Source organism: Cetorhinus maximus, chromosome 7 (assembly GCF_964194155.1).
Source record: "Cetorhinus maximus chromosome 7, sCetMax3.hap1.1, whole genome shotgun sequence".
Taxonomy (NCBI): Eukaryota; Metazoa; Chordata; class Chondrichthyes; order Lamniformes; family Cetorhinidae; genus Cetorhinus; species Cetorhinus maximus.
Window position 1 is genome coordinate 60,165,144 of NC_135885.1, and position 17,432 is coordinate 60,182,575.

A 17,432-nucleotide genomic window follows, 5' to 3' on the forward strand; every position below is an offset into this window, starting at 1 on the left:
TGCGTTTCCTGACCTCTGGGAAAATTGGCCCATTGCCGATAAATTTAAATCAGTCTCTCAGATGCACTGTTGGAGACTCCTTTAAGTATTACATTGAAGTGTACCACCTCTCCTAGGCACACCATGTAACCCATTGCAGTAAAAATGGTGGCAGACATTTACACAGCAAGTTAGGGTTACATTGCATGATTTTTAATTTTTAACCCACCCACCCCCCTGCCAACCCTCTCCTACCCATTGTAGGGAGGGGTTTAATATTCATCCCACTAAGTCTGAAGTATTGAGTTTAATTTTAAATACAACAGATAATGGCCTTCTTTGAAGTGTATCCAAAGCAATTATATCCTTTCTTAAGTAAGGAGCCCAAAACTGTACACAGTACTCCAGATGTGATCCAACTAAGGTCCCGTAAAACTGCAGCAACACTTCCTTACTTTTATATTCTATTCCCCTTGTAATAAGTACCAACATCTCATTTGCCTTCCTAATCACTTGCAGTACCTGTATGCAACCCTTTTGTGATTCATTTACCAAGACACCCAAATCCCTCTGTACCGTAGAGTTCTGCAGTCTCTCACCATTCAAATAATATACTATTTTTCTATTCTTCCTGCCAAAGTGGACAAGTTCACATTTTCCCACATATTCATTATGCCCACTCACTTAGCCTATGTAAATCCTTTTGGAGACATTTTATGTCCTCTTGACAACTTACTTTCCTACCTATCTTTGTGTCATCAGCAAATTTAGGTCCCATACATTGGTTCCTTTATCTAAATCACTGATATGGATAGAGGCAGCTAGCCTAATCCCTAATGCCTATGGGAGGCCTTCAGGCTGACTGAAAAATTCCGCTCACCTCTACAATAGGCCTTAATAGGTATTTAACTGGCTACCTACCTACCACTTTCAGGCAAAAGCCACCCCACCTCCAGGGAATTGACTTGGGGTAGAAAGCAGGTGCACCCAGACACCTCCATTTTCAGCCCCATATGGGGCTAAAATTCCTGTCCCAAAGATCTGTCCAACTCAGCCTTGAATATATTCCATGATGGAGCATCCACAATTCTCTGGATAAAGGGTTTCAAAGAATCACAGTCCTTCGAATGAAGAAATCTTTCATTTCAGCCTTAAATGATTGACCCCTTATTCTGAGGCTGTGCTTCCTTGTTCTAGATTCCCTAGCCAGAGGAAACAATCTCTGTGTCCACCCTATCAAACCCCTTCAGAATCTTCCATGTTTCAATAAGATCACCTCAAATTCTTCTGAACTCCAGAGAGTATAGGACCAATTTATTCAACCTCTCATCATAAGATAGCCCCCTCTTCCTGGGAACCAATCTAGTCAAGTATATCCTTTCTTAGATTTGCAAACCAAAATTGCACACTGTATTCCAGAGGTCTCACTAAAGCCGTATACAGCTGTAGCAAGACTTTCTTATTTTTGTATTGCAATCCCCTTCCAATAAAGGTCAACATGCCATTTGCCTTCTTAATTGCTTGCTGTACCTACATGCTAACTTCCTCTGTTTCTTGTATGAGTACACCCAAGTTTCTGAATACCAACGTTTAAAAGTTTCACACCTTTTAAAAAATATTCTTATTACCAAAGTGAATAACCTCACACTTCACAATTATGCTCTTAACCTGCATGTATCTTTGAAGCCTCTTTCTGTGTTCCTCACAGCTTTCATTCCCACCTAGCTTTGTATCATCAGCAAACGTAGATACATTACTCTTAGGGCGGGATTTTCCGCATCCGCCAGCCGCCGCGATCTTCCAGTTCTGCCACAAGTTGATGGACTTCTGGCTGGGCCGCCTCGCCCACGACAGAGCCGGAAAATCCCAACCTTAGTCTCTTCATCTGAGTTCTTAATATAAATTGTAAATGGCTGAGGACCCAGCACTGATCTTTGTGGCACTTTGCGAGCCACAGCCTGCCAACTTGAAAATGCCCCATTTATCCCAACTTTTTGCTTCCTGTCCATTAACCAATCCTCTAACCATACCAATATATTATGCCAAACTCCATGGGCGCTTATCTTGCAAATTAACCTTTTGTGTGACACCTTATTAAATGCCTTTTGGAAATCCAAGTATACTACATCTACTGGTCCCCCTTTACCTAGCTACATCCTCAAAAAACTCGACTCACTGCCCCTCTTGCTCTCCCACAGGTCTGCTCTTGGGCCTGGTTTTATCGGTTGTCACCCCTCTCACTTTCCCCCACGTCCTCTCTCAAGACTGATTTTATCTGTTTTCGCCCCTTTCACAGGTCCGCTCTCAGGCTTGGTTTTATCCTGGGCTGCTCCTCTCGCATACTTTTTCTTTCCATGATGTTATCTTCAATTCAAGCTGGGTCAGAGGGCAGGGTAATAATTGGACCAAGACATCATCAGGAAAGAGTGAGGGGAGGAGGAGAATTAAGAGGAGCACTAGAAGGAGCAGAGGAATAGAAGGGGCTGGATGAGGGAAAGGGTGGAGAGCAGGGGATCCAGGCCAGGAGCTGCAGGGACCATCGCAATTGGGGGAGTTGATAAAGTGGTTGCTATGCTTGGAAAAGCACCTTAATGACAGGGCATCATGTGGGGATCTGATTATACTGGCTGCTCATTTTAGACATTACCTTTTTCCAAAACTCAGGACCTCACTGCGCACAGTGCATGACTTTTACACATGTTGCACAAATGCACAATGATGCAGCGAGCTTTGAAGGATGTTGGTGCACTTCAGGGTATGCAGCAAATGGCACAATTGAGGCAGGTTAAAAAATTCTCCCCTACAAACAAGGACGTATGCTGAAAGGCAAACATAGTTATGACAGAAAACTGATAATCAAAAGTACATTATACTGATGGAGAAGAATAGTTAAGGTAAATGGAGAACATAACAGCCAGGCTTTCTCAACAGAGTGGTAAACTTCATCTTTTCTTGAACTTTACGAGTCTCTTAATGAAAATCAAATCCATCTGTTTCTCCTTATGCTGTTGTAAATATGAAAAAGTGCTGGCCACTTTAAACTCATCTACTGTAGGTATGATTATACAAAGATGAAAAAATTGCACAGGCCAGGCATAAGTATTAGTTGATTTTATTGAACTAGCTTAAATATATGTATTTATTATTTACGATGATTAACAAATAACAATAATAATTAGCTGAGATTTGACCATGTCATGAGCATTTGGTCTATAAGACCAATAGAGATTGCTTTTTTTTCCCCTCAATCCTAGATCTACATAAAATAGTTCATTGCTTTATTTGTCAGTTTTGTAAATTATAAGAATAAAAAGAAAGAGTCTTGTTTCTTTCTGTCATTATGCTGCAGCATTGAAAGTGAGCATTTTGATCCCCTTTTAATGCACGCTCTGTGCTCCTCAGTGGTACAAGAAACCAGATTACAACCTGTTCCTGCCCTATTTGCGATATAGAAGAAAGAATCCTGACCAGCCCTTCTACATCCTTCATCCAAAATTTGTCTGGCAGCTTTGGGATATAATCCAGGAAAACACTCAGGAAAAAATACAGCCAAACCCTCCCTCCTCTGGCTTCATTGGTGAGTCTACCTTTCCTCTTTTCCAGTCAGTCGTGCAGTCTAATTGTACAGTGAAGAATTAATGGAAACTCTAACTCATTTCTTTCCAAATTGCACATACCTTGTATTTACAAATGATGGTGGAAGTTCAGATATAGTTAGATATGGCAGAAAATGAATTTGTTTTGAGAAGTGAGAAGTACTTTAGGTGACAAAGTTACCAGATGGTGAACACTCTGTTGAAATGAATCAGAGAGATAATGTCAAAGGTTTTAACCACAATTTTTCAATTCTTGTTAAAGATACAAATTGTTCCATGGAAGCTAACGTTGCACCCTTGTTCAGTAAAGAATAGAATGATAAACCAATTAGCTAACTATGGACTGGTTAATCTAATCTCAGTTGTGGGCAAACTTTCAGAATTAATAACGCAAGATAAAATTTGCAAGAATTTAGAAATGCACAGGGTAATCAGCAGGAATTTGTCAGACAAATCATAATCAACAAATCCAGTTGAGTTTTTTTGAAGAAATGTTTGATTGCATAGGTAAAGAGAATGCAGTAAGTAAAATGTATAAGTATTTTTGAAGGATTCAATAGGGTGCCTCACAAGAGGCTTGATAGAAAAATTCAGTCATATGGTGTAAATAAAATGCAGCAACATGAATAGAGTAATGTGTGAAGAATGGCTACTTGGGTAACATATTGAGACCAGCAGCACCACATTTTATGTTCCACATGAGCTTCTTCCCACTCTGTTAGCATTCCCTTCTATTTCTTTCTCCCTCATGCGCTTACCTAGCTTCCCTTAAATGTACATATGCTGGTCACCTCAATTATTCAATGTAGCAAGTTCCATGTTCTAAATGCTCTGAGTCAAGTTTCTGTTCAATTCCTTGTTGGTTTGTAAGTAACTATTTTATATTTATGACACCTAATTTTGGACTCCTCCACAAATGAAACATCTCTATGGCCAGAAACTTACCTGTGTTGGGCGGACTGGGCAGGACCAGCCAGGGGAGGGCGCGGAGCCAATCACCACCCACAATTGGCTGCGCGCCACCATTTAACGTGGTCAGGCCAATTAAGGCCCGCCCAGTGTGACGCATGGCCGGTAGCATAGCGCTACCTGTGCGGGCCAGGGGAGGGGGAGAGTCAGGGTCTGCCTCAGGGAGATTAAGTTGATAGTGCAAATTTTTAATAAATGATCTGAAAAATTATTTAACCATGTCCCATCATGTGACAGTGCCACATGAGCTTGGACATGTTTGTGCACCTCTCAAATTTTATTTAATTATTTTATTAAACTTTCTGGAAACCTCAACCCACCCATGGATGAGGTTTCCTGAAAAACCTGAAGGCCGCTTGGGCTCTTTGCTTGCCTGACAACCTTAAGGTTGGACGGGCAGCGCTGTTAATCAGCTTAGTTAGTTTCCTAATGGCCTTTGACAATTCAGCAAGCGTGCAGCTGCCTCTGGCACACGCCCGCCAAACAAAATTTCTAAATTACATGCAATGACTTTGGGACGCACGCTCGACGTCATTGTGTGCCATTTTGCGGGTTGGCATATCAGGCCCTCCCCCGCATGCTGACAGCAATATTCTGGCCTATGTCTACCCTGTCACATCTCTTTAAAATTTTCAAGACCTATTAGGTTTAGCCTCGCCTTCTCTTTTCTAGAGAAAACAGCCCAACCTGTTCAATCTTTCTGGATAGCAATAACCTCTCAGTTTTGGTATCTTCCTTGTGAATCTTTTTTGATGTTTTTCCAGTGTCTTTATTGCCTTTTTTATAATATGGAGTACTGTGCACCGTTCTGGTCAAGTATGGCCTAACCAAGTTATATATATGTTTAACATAACATATATTAATCAACGTCTTCAGGAGAAAAAGGGAAAAAAATGGGCAATAAATAAAAACCCACTTGGAAGTTATGCTTAATCCAGCAAATGAAGAAATGTTTGATTGCATAGATAAAGAAGTACAAGCACATAAAGTGAACAAGTATTTTTGAAGGATTCAATAGGGTGTCTCACAAGAGGCTTGATAGAAAATTCAGTCATATGGTGCAAAGAAAATGCAGTAACATGGGGAAAAATTTTCCCCCCTTTGTGGAGGGAAGTGCAGGAGCGGGTGTGGGTGGGCGCGCCTCCAATCCGTGTGCCGCCATTTTACATGGGCGGGCCAATTAAGGCCCGCCCAGCGTGACGCCGCCAGGAACCCTGTGCGGGCGGGGGGATTCCCTCAGCCGGGAGTGTGCTTTCGCGCATGTACACAAAAGAGCACACAGATTTCCCTGAAGCTAAGTGCTGCCTCAGGGAGATCAGCTCCGATTTAAAACTTTTATTAAACATGTTTAAAAATTTTCCCTGCCATGTCCCCTCATGTGACACTGTCACATGAGTTGGGACATGTCCAAAAGTTTTATTGAAACCTTTCTTAACAATCTAAATACCCTCATGAAATCTCATCCCGCCCGTGGATGAGATTTCATGCTTTTTCCGAAGCCCGCCTGGGCTCCCGGCCTGCCCGCCAACCTTAAGGTTGAATGGGCAGGTCCATTAACGACCTTAGTTAGTTTTTCAATGGCAACAATAGGCCGTTGACAGGTTGGTGGGCGCACAACTGACTCGGCTGCGCCCCTGCCGACCTAAAAGTGGAAATAATGTGGGGTGACGTCGGGAGTTCTACCCAATGTCATCCCGTATCATTTTACACGTCGGCAACTGGACCCCACACCCGATCACCGACCGGAAGATCCTGCACATGAATAGAAAGCTGATAGTTGGGGAATGAAAAGTTAAAATAAATGGCTGTTATTCAGACAGGAAAAGAGTTAGAAGTGATGTTTCTCTCTGTGTATATAAATGATGTATAAATGGGTATTGTGATCTCAATCTCAAAATTTGCTGATAAACCAAAATTCTGATGGTTGGCAAATATTGAAGAGGGACTGTAAAATACTTAAAGAAGAAAGATTAAAGGAATGCCAGATAGATCACAAATTCAACATAATGTCAATAAGTATGAGGTTAAAAGAAAACAAAAAATGGAAGTATATACTTAATGGTAAGTCACTGAGGGTGTGAATGAACAGAGAGGCCTAGGGGTTCAAATACATAGGCCTGAATAATGTGCTAGTCGGGCAGGCACATGCCCGACCTGAACGAGCGTAAAACGACACACGATGACATTAGCCAAGCGTCCTGACGTCATTGCGCATTCGCACAATATTTCGGTCGGCGGGCACGCGCAGGAGTTGGCAGCGCACCCGCCTAAATTAAAAGGCCTATTAAGGCCATTAAAGTCATAATTGAAAGAAACTTTTCACTGGCGAAAAGGCCAAGTGACCTTCGGATTTTTTAGGAAACCTCATCCACGGGCGGGACAAGGTTTCCAGCACCCATTAAAAATTAAATAAAAATTTAAACATTTCAATAATAACATGTAACAGACTCGCATGAGAGGACATGCTTTTTTTTAACATTTTGCGATTCTTTATTTTTCATTTTCAAAACTGTTCATTTCCCTGAGGCAACTCTGTGCCTTAGGGAGCTTTTCTAATGCGCCCCCCACGCGCATGCACAAAGTTGAGCACTCGCCCCCCCCCCCCCCACCCCCTTACCCCCAACACAGGCAGCGCTGAGCACTATCACACGCGTTTCACATTTGGAGGGCCTTAATTTGCCCGCCAGCGCGAAATCACAGTCCGGCCCCAATTGCGGGAGGCAGTCGGCTTCCTGACCGCCCCCACAGAACCCGCCCGACAAGGGCAAAATCCTAGCCATAGTTCCCAAAAATGTGAGTGTATTTTGATAAAGCCATAAAAAAAAGCAACAGCTTGTTTTGGTATAATACATTGGGGTATAGATTGCTAAAGAAAATAAAATGTAATGAAGAATTTATATAAAATATTAGGTCACAGTGTAGATTTCTAGAAATATTAAAACCATAAATTTACCAGGATGATGCCAGGGAAGGCAAGCAATAATTAATTATAAGGAGAGACTTGAGACACTGGAGCTATTTCCATTGATGCAGGGAGAGCTAAGAGGAAATTTAATAGAGTTTTTTTTAAATTATGAAGAGTTTTGATAGAATGAAAAGGGAAAAACTAGTTCCTCTGATTGGGAAGTCGGTAATCAAGCTCATGAATTTTGAAATATTACCAAAGGGTGAGTGAAGAGATTTAGGTGAATTCCTGCATGCAGAGGTTGTTGGAAGTCAGTGTGTAGCCCAGGGGCTAGATTTTAGGTGCTTCCACCGGGCTTGTTTTTGGTGAGGAGGCGTGTAAAATAAGGTGGATGCCCAGCCCATCACCTTCCCACTCACCCCCAAGCTCAGTCCTCTGAAATCGGCAGCCTGACCGCCATATGTGAATAAATAATTAATAGTCAATTGAGCTTGTTAACAAGACAATGTACCCCGATATTATGGTGTGGGCAACATATTACAGTTGGCATGGGCAGTCTGGCGGGAGAGGGCAGGCCATTTTTATAAAAATTGGGAGAATGTTCTACCCATCGGGCGGGCCGGTTGGGAACGGGCGCAGGCGGGCGCGGAGCCGATCACTGCCCATTATCGCCTGTGCGCCGCCATTTTATGTGGGCGGGCCAATTAAGGCCTGCCAGCGTGATGCGCGCCCAGTAGCACTACCTGTGCAGGCGCGGGGAGGAGGAAGAGCTGGGGCCTGTGATCTTTCACACGAGTGCAGAAATCGCCCTGAGGCATGGAGCTGCCTCAGGGATATTAAATTCAATTTTAAAGTTTAAAATAAAGAAAGTTAGAAATCATTTACACATGTCCCCTCATGTGACAACATCACATGAGCTGGGACATATTTATGAAATGTTTACAAAATGTTTATTAATTTAATAAACCCTTCATGAAACCTCATTCCACCCGTGGATGAGGTTTCATGAAAAATCCGAAGGCCGTCTGGGCTCTTCGCCTGCCCGCCAACCTTAAGGTTGGACGGCCAGCCCTGTCAAATTGGTTAATTAGTTTATTAATGGCCTTAAAAGGCCTTTGACAGTTCGGCGGGCGCACAGCTGACTCCGGTGCATGCCCACCAAATGAAAGATCGGAATGACGTGCAGTGACGTCGGGACACACGCTCAACTTCACCCCGTGTCATTTGACGTGTCGGTATACGGGGCCCGCCTCCTAATGCCGAACAGAAAATTCTGCCCAATGTTTTTAAAAGGCCAGGAAGGAAGGGGAGCTACTATCTTTAGAGGGTGCCCTTTGTGCATCAGGAGGAACCCCACCTTTCTTCCTACCTGTATGCTCTCCAAACCCCACTCTCCTGCCCCTCTCCCCACCCCCTGTAAAATCCAGCCCCATATATAAGACAAACGGAATGTATTTTATTTTTCTCTGTTGGGAAGAAACACATCATGCTTAAAAAGCCTTCAAATCAAAACCCATAAATGAATAAAATCAATATATCACAGAGAATTTACAGCATTGATGGTCTTTGCTGGCGTTTTGCTCCAATAATTAAATCATACAAAATAAAACTCATCTTCTGCAAAGATACAGATTGTCTGACATTTGTAAATTGGACACTACACCAGTTTATTATTGCCTTTTTGTAATTTATGTGAAAATTATTGAATTCATTTGAGAATAATCACCTAGGGGTCAGGCACTCAAGCTGCCGAACTGCCAATGCCTCTGTACCTACACAAGGGTAACTTGGGATGACTGTCCCTGTAATTTCCTCCATCTCCACACCCTAATAGTCATCATAATCTGCACTCATTGCACCTGTCAACCTCCACCCACTTCCCTCTGGCCCCCACCCTTCAACACAATGTCTTGAGCAGTAAGTTTCTGTGGGGAATTGCAGCCATGAACTTCACAGGGTGGCAGTTCAAAGCTCATATACAAGTGAATAACACATTTGTGTTAGCTGCTGTGTGGAATATTGTTATCCTTCCAGTTAATGCCCGTGTTAAAACGATGCAGGCTGGAATGAATTCCAAGCATCTTAGGCATTCATTCTTGAACTTTGTCAATTAGAATTTCTTACCAGCAGAGTTCCCAACTGTGATTTCCTACATTTGGAAGGCCCTTCAACACATTTGGCCTGTCATCTTTCTGAAATAATAACCCAAAATACCATCCTCCTGTTAGACTTGACTATTTTATTAATATTTTCAGGATGAGTGTTACTGGAAGGGCATCATTTAATGTCCGTCCCTGATTGGCGGTGAACCTTCTTATTGAACTACTGCAGCCTATGTAGTCACCATCTTGATATGTTTTCTAGTGCTTTGTAGAAGCAAGTGGCTTGCTAACCCACTTTTGTAGGCAGTTCAGAGTCAACCATGCTGGTGAGGGACCGGAGTCATAGAAAACTAGGCAAGAACAGCAGGTTTCCTTCCCTTCCTTAGACTGACCTTTGGTGCAGGTCATGTGCTCTCTTACATCACTGTATGGGTGGTACTGTACTCAGTCCTACATTAACCCTATCTGTGCCAGACCCTTATACTACAAGGCCTGAGCAGGGTCACTTTTCTGATTCCCCCCACCCCTGAGCTCCTTCCACCAGCTTGAAACCTGAGGCTGGGTGGGAAACACCTTTTTAGGTGGTCATTAATTGGCCACCGAAGGGTTTGAATTGGGGCACAGGCAGGCGTGCCTTCTTACCGTGAAACTGCAGAGCAGCCCGGGCATGCAGGAGCCCAGTGGGAAAGTCATCCAAGGAATTTTATGGGTCCACCCCCACAACCTGCAAACCCGTCAGTGGGGAATGTAAAATTCTGCCCAGTGTGAATTAGAAATATTTCTATGTATAAAATATCAAGACCACACTTTTCCAAAAAAAAGAACACGAGAAATATAATAATAGATATTGAACAATGAAATATTACTATCTTTGTTACATAGTGCTACATTACAGATTCAATTTGAGTGATTTGTGATGACTACTGGAATGCTATTAGGGGTGCTACAACTTGTGTCAGCACCCCTATATTAGGAAGAGGCATAGGTCCCGCCTCCAAGATCTGCAAATCAGAGGGCCGGCAGCTCTTCACTCCTAGCAGTGCCACCGGAAGAGCTGGCCACTGCTGATATTGCGGCAGGTGTGGACCAACCATGAAGGTACCAGAGTTCAAGTGAGTTTGAAGGGCTTGTAAGGGGGATAGTGTTTGGTCGTGAGGGCAGAGGAAATCTTTCAGTGGGTGCACCCACCTTCCCATCCAGTTCTATGGCAACCCCCACTCCACCTCCTAGTGTGCTTCTGAAAAGGCAATTAAATTTCGCCCAATGAGTGCACTTTATTGATGGGATAATTTAAAGCTTTGTGTTTATTAGCTGTATTGGAACATTAGTTGAAGGTTAACATAATATTTTCAAAGAATTGTTACAGCGTACCAGTCAATATTTTAACTCAAATATATCTGTTTTCATGACTGAATGGATTTCACATCGTGTCAAATATCCCCTTCCATTTTAGGGTTTGTACCAATTTAATTTACTGTTATACAATGAAGTCTGCATGTTACTTGTGCAAAAACAAGTTATGGAATTAACAGCTTTCTATGACATTTGTGTGCTAATTTTAATGCAGTTTGAAGACATCAACCCTTTTGGGGAATATTTTGCCTTAATGTCAGAAAAGTCATTGCTCGTGTATTGTTAACCAAATGTTCTGATGACTCTTGAATCTTTGATCCATATATACTGTGTGCTTTTTTTTGTTAAGAGTTGAATGTCTGATGCACTTTATGGCATTGTTACTTCTTTTGGGTCAGTAGGGTGGTAGGTTCAAGCTGCACACCAGGACTAGGATTCCAAATCCAGGCAAATAACTGCCAAACCATACAATAACCAGCCAACAAAGATGTGAAGACATTGGAGAGGGTGCAGAAAAGATTCATGAGAATGGTACGAGGGATGAGAAACTTAAGTTATGAGGATAGATTTGATAGGGGTATACAAAATCGTGAGGTGCCTGGACAGAGTGGATTGGGAGACACTGTTCCCACTCATGAAAGGATCGAGAACGAGAGAGCACAAATTTAAAGTAATTTGCAAAAGAAGCAAAAGCGACATGAGAAAAAACTTTTTCATGCAGCCCATAGTTAAGATCTGGAATGCACTGCCTGAGAGTGTGGTGGAGGCAGGTTCAATTGAGGCATTCAAAAGGGAATTAGACGGTTATCTCAAAAGAAAGAGTGTGCGGAGTTACAGGGAGGAGGTGAGAGAATGGAACAAAATAAATTACTCATTCGGAGAGCAGGTGCAGACATGATGGGCCAAATGGCTTCCTTTTGAGCTGTAACAATTCTGTGAAAACACTATGGCCTGAAATTAGCAGTAGGAGTAATGCTGAGACTATAGACATACCCCATTATTATGGAGCAAGTCAGACAACTTCTGGCATTGGCACGTGTGCAGTTAATGCAGAAAGATGTAAGATGTCCATTTGCCCTGCTCCTTACAAGTTTTGCTACGCTGATACTTCACTAAGAGATTCAACTCAGCATTCAAACACATGGAGAGCATTAGGGTTTGCCCATTCAAGTGTAAATGAATTTTCAATGGTGTGATAGGACCTCCCTAGCACAGATATTTACTTTTACAAATGTGCTCTAGATTTTAATTTTGTTGGAGATTTTTTTTAAATTACAAAATAATTTTGTTTTTACTTTTTCTCTACTGCAGAATACAGGCCATTAAAGTAGAATAAAGATAGTCACAATATTTATTTTTATATTGGAATTCAGTGAACATACATTCACTATCAGAAAGCTGACAACAAAACACAATATACGGTACAGAGGAAAGAATAACTTTACAGAAGCAAAAAGAAATGAACAATTCTTCTACATTTTACCAACCACACAAGTTGTATTGGATTATAATATAGCATCAGGATTTTAAGTAGAAATATAACATAATTAACACTTTTAAAGGAATACTTGATTGGATAAAATTATTTTACAGAAATAAGTATTGATATAAGTGGGCAATGAACACATTTTGAACAGCAAATACAATTACACCTTGGTTACTTTTGTTGTGATGCACATGGAATACGCAGACATTAAATCATTTCATAAACAGTATTACAGCTCTTTATGAAAACACTACTGAAGATTACAGCAGCAATGCTTATCAGAAAGCATTTCTTATCATATTATACTACAGATTATTAATAACATTACAGAACAGTTATGTTCAGTTATCTCAATTAATAATATACATTAGCAATCACTACACTTGTACTTGTAAATTTTGACATGTTTGTGGGTTTTATCATTGCTTCTGACATTCAGAGATTTACAATGGCCAAATGCTAAACAACATTTTACATCATTAAATACTTACCCCACCCACCCTGACCCATCCCCAAAGTATTTATACAGACCTGAACATAAATCACTGATTAATGCAAAATATGTCCTAGTATAGGAATCTCTTTAAAGTTTTCGCTGTCTCTCTCCATGTAGTGTCCTTATTGTCCAAGGGTTGCTAATCATTGCTTATACCACAATATGATTATGGGGCGAGGCAAGGAGACAGGCTCCAAGAACTACCTCAGCCAGTATAGGGGTTGAATCTGTGCTTTTGACGATTATTCTGCACCACATTCTAGTGATCTAACTAACTGGGCCACCCGCAATGTGTCTAGATGAGCTAAAATACAGAACCTAAAGGAGGAAGGATAAAGCTCATTGTAGTTTAAATTATTTTATGGCTCTTTTTCCACTCTTCAGTTTTCCTTCTTGCCAAATGTTTATGTCAGTTTTTTTTGTCAATTTTTATTTGACTCCCCCAAATCACCCAAGCAAGTCAACAGCCTTGTAATCTTGGCCCACAATGATGCTGAATCACAAGATATGGATGCAGGGGCCCATTCAGCACATCTTAGCATATCTAGACCTCCATTATTTCATCTAATTGATTTTTGATTGAATTTAAGGTCACTGCCGTCTCTACATTACCCGAAGACCTTCCAAGTTTTAATTGTAATTTGTGTGGAGTTCCTTCTCTGACATCCAGTTTAGCTGGTTTTAACCCAAGACCACTTGTTAAACTTGCATCCATATCCTTAGAATTTACCCAAAGCACTTCACCACCAATGCATTACATTTGAACTGTAGTCACCATTGTTAAGTAATGAAACGCAATAGGCAATTTGCTCATATCAAGGTCCTTCAACAGCAACAAGATAAATGAGTTGTTAGCCTGTTCAGTAGAATTGACTGAGGGAGAAGTGTAACCAAGAACACCTTCAAAAAGTACCATGAGATCTTTAAATGCAGCTGGGGCCTCAATTTAATGCAGACACAATAGGGTAAGTTTTTATCTTCACTGCCTAGACGATATTCTGACAGGGCATCTTACCTGCCATTATTAAACCCACCCAATATTTATTTAATTGATTTGCCCTACTTCTGATAATGTAGCATTTCCTTGGCACATGAGGGATTCTCCACCTTCTTGTTCCAGAGGCACCCTTCTTGTGTAATAAAAATTCCACAGACTCCTTGCAACACATGTATTTATACTGTCCAGCTACTGGTTGTCCAATTGGACATATACATTATTTTATTTTACTTCATGAGAAATTTGCTGCTGGTACTAAGTGACAATTCTGTCAAGTCGCAGAGGTGTCTTCAACTAGCACATCTGCATATCATGCATGCATGTTCATCCTGCGCTAAATTCCAGCCCACAACACTCTACTTTCCCATGCAATATCATAAGAAAGCTGAACGTTGAGCTGATATTTCTAGCTGCAAAGATTTTGAAATCTCAAAGACTGCATAGAAAATTGACGATAATAAATATAGGATATATTTAAAGGTGTAATTTTCACAGAAAAAGTGAACTATTTTTAAAAATAATCTCATTGCAAGGTACCTTCCTATTATGATTATCTAGCTTTAGAAATTTCTGTTTCCACTCAGTAATTGGTGTCTTTTAAATGAACTAAAACTAACCTTAGAACTAAGTGTTAGTTTCACTTTTACTATTCACTTGGGTAATATTCATCATAGTGCTTTACTGCTTAAACAGCCAAGTGCATCTTCCTCTTCCAGGAAAGCAACCTCTCAAAGCTCATAGATGCAATGTTTCTACTTCAAAACTGTAAACTGACTTGCAAAAGAAGTTAAATTTACAAGATTTTAAGATAAAGATTACAGAAATCCTACCCTGTATTAGGAAATAAAAATGTTTTTAAGATGCTATATTATAAACACATTTTGGAAGCTATAATACTCATTGCTATTCCAAATTTCCTCTATTTTATAGTCTAACATCATTAATTGTTGGAAATGATTTCTGCACACTCTTATTTTCTACTAAAAGCATCAGAACACTACCATTCATTCAGTGTGTCCAGATCTTAGGGCTTTTTTTGAAGGCTTGTGTTATTTGATCTGCGTAGGTTTGAAGTAGTGGATGCTGAAATGGGTTTACAGCAGAGAAGGGTAAGAAGGCATCTGTAAAACTAGAGAGGGAGAAGAAATAAATAATTACAGCAATCTGTGAAAAAATGAGTACAAACTAGTGTAAAAGTCTAAAAAGTTTAAAAAGTCTGAATCCTGAGACACTTTTTGATATACTTTTCCATCATGTATCAGCAGGACAAAGAGAACACAAATTATGTTGTACACATTTGGAAAGGCCACAACATACAATACTTGCCATAAAAGGATATGATTTCAACTATTTTGAGGGCTACACAACTAAAGAATGCTGTGCTTTCTTGTTTTCCTTTCATCCTACAACCTGTAGGTTTTAAACCGCAACCTGCTGTTACATAATCATAATTTTTTGATTATTTCTTTTTCGATACCCATTCTTTTCAACCTTAGTGATGTCCAGTATTATGGGCCTTAGCCCTTCACATAATCTTCAGATGTATTCTAACGGATAATGGGAAACATTGTAGGAGTGAGGGATAGATTTTTAAAAAGAATATATTGGGGGTAAAAATCAACTCCAGAAGGTGCAAAATGGATGGTGGGAGATTGGTTGTCCATTACATGTCCTGCTTGACTTTCCTCTTGATTGACCTTGTTTTCTGCTTCTGTTAAATTCAATTTTACCTCACTCAATTTTAAATGATATCTACTTATTGTAGAGCTATGTTGCATTTTGTATCACAAATTCAGGAATATGCATCCATTTATTGAAAGGTTAGAATTGCCCAGTTCAAAGAAACAGGAAATTTTGGAGCATGCAAGGTTCACCAAAGGGGTTGTTAATATAGTAATTGTTGTGTGCAGCAGAGGGTTGAATAAAAGTAAAATGCTGCAGATGCTGGAAATCTGAAATAAAAACAGAAAAATCTGGAAATACTCAGCAGGCCTGGCAGCATCTGTGGAGAGAAAAACAGAGTTAACATATTGAAGGCAGGACCAAAGGTGGGAAGGCCTGAAATTTGGCAGAGAGCAGCATGCTGGGTTGCTGTGGAAACTTGCGGGCTCACCCCACTGAGGCTGAAACATGGCCAGGGGCTGGTAGGGAGTCTTTCGGCTGCTCACCGAAAGGGAGAAGCACTCCATCTAGAGTTGCCAGCTGTGATTATATGTATTTCTGGAGGTTTCATCATATGAGTTGTCCCCACACTCCAGCCATTAGTTACTAACACGTCCATCCTTGTGATGTTCTGCCTACCTAAGCCAATTGGAAAGCAAAAGGACTCATTACCCAAATGGATGATGCTTGACTGACAGCCAAGCAGCCTTTTTTCCCCATTTTCAGTATTTTTACATCTGGCAAAGAGTTCAAAGATTTTTTTTTAAATTATCGTCTCTAATATCCCTGTGATTTTTCTCCAGGATTGCACACAGCTGTGTCCTGGAGATTGATCTTAAATTCCTGGAGACTCTAGGCCAATCCTGGAGAGTTGGGGGCCCGGACTCCATCCAGCTCAATGCCTGAAATGACTATTGGGCCACATTTGTGGCCTCTGGCCATCCAGTGGAGAGATGGCCCTTCACAATGATTGCCTGGCGGCTGTGGCCTTTTTAAATTGAAATATTTTATATCTTATCTTCAGAAGGTGCCTCCACTGTGAGGTGCTGTCTCATGCATTCTCTTACATACAACAGCAGCTTCCACCTCGGAATGGCAAGGTTGCTGATGTGTATTTGTTGGAGGGCCTCTTAATAGGCCTTCCAGCCTTTGGAGCCCACCTGCTGCCCTTAACTGGATGACAGACATGCTCCCTGGCCACAAACTGGCCATCCCTACAGAGATTTAACAGCGCCATAATGAAGACAATGAGATGAGCAATGACAAGAAGAGATGAGGAATTTGTTGCTCCTTATTGTATTGTATAAGCTCTTGTATAAGCTGCCCTATGTATAAAACCTCCACATGCCCAGAGACGGGATTAAAGCTCCCTCTGAACCATTGTGAGGTAAAATATCCAGGTGAGGCCTAAACTTTTGAGACACACTGTCAGGGACCTGACCCCAAAACAAATATCCAGCTCTTGGTCCTTTAGCATTGGATATGGGACATTGATACGATCCTATTACCCCCGTTCAGTCAGCCCCTCTCCTCAGTGTGTTTAATAGGATGGTCATGTGGCAAGGGAGCATAAACATCATCCTGATATCTCATTTCTAAATGGAGACTTTAGCCACTTAGATTGGCAAGTGTCACATACTTTATCAGCGTGTTTATGGTGTTGGGGGAATATTAATTATTGTATCATTTAAAGGGACAGAACAACTTGTTGAGGACAATGAGATGAGCAATAACAGGAAGAGATGAAGAATTTGTTGCTCCTTATTGTATTGTTTAAACTCTTGTATAAGCTGCTCTATGTATAAAACCTCCACATGCCCAGAGATGGGATTAAAGCTCCCACTGAACCATTGTGAGGTAAAATATCCAGGTGAGGTCTAAACGTTT

The 17,432-nt window shown here is 41.0% G+C and overlaps 1 protein-coding gene across 1 annotated transcript in view; it reads left to right on the forward strand.

The window, feature by feature from the left end:
* st6gal2a (ST6 beta-galactosamide alpha-2,6-sialyltranferase 2a) overlaps positions 1–17,432 on the forward strand; it is a 78,523-nt gene that overhangs the window by 51,721 nt on the left and 9,370 nt on the right. The window contains exon 4 of the mRNA XM_078545574.1: positions 3,382–3,556. Within this exon, the coding sequence (XP_078401700.1) occupies positions 3,382–3,556 (175 nt within the window). The remainder of the gene's footprint in view (positions 1–3,381; positions 3,557–17,432) is intronic.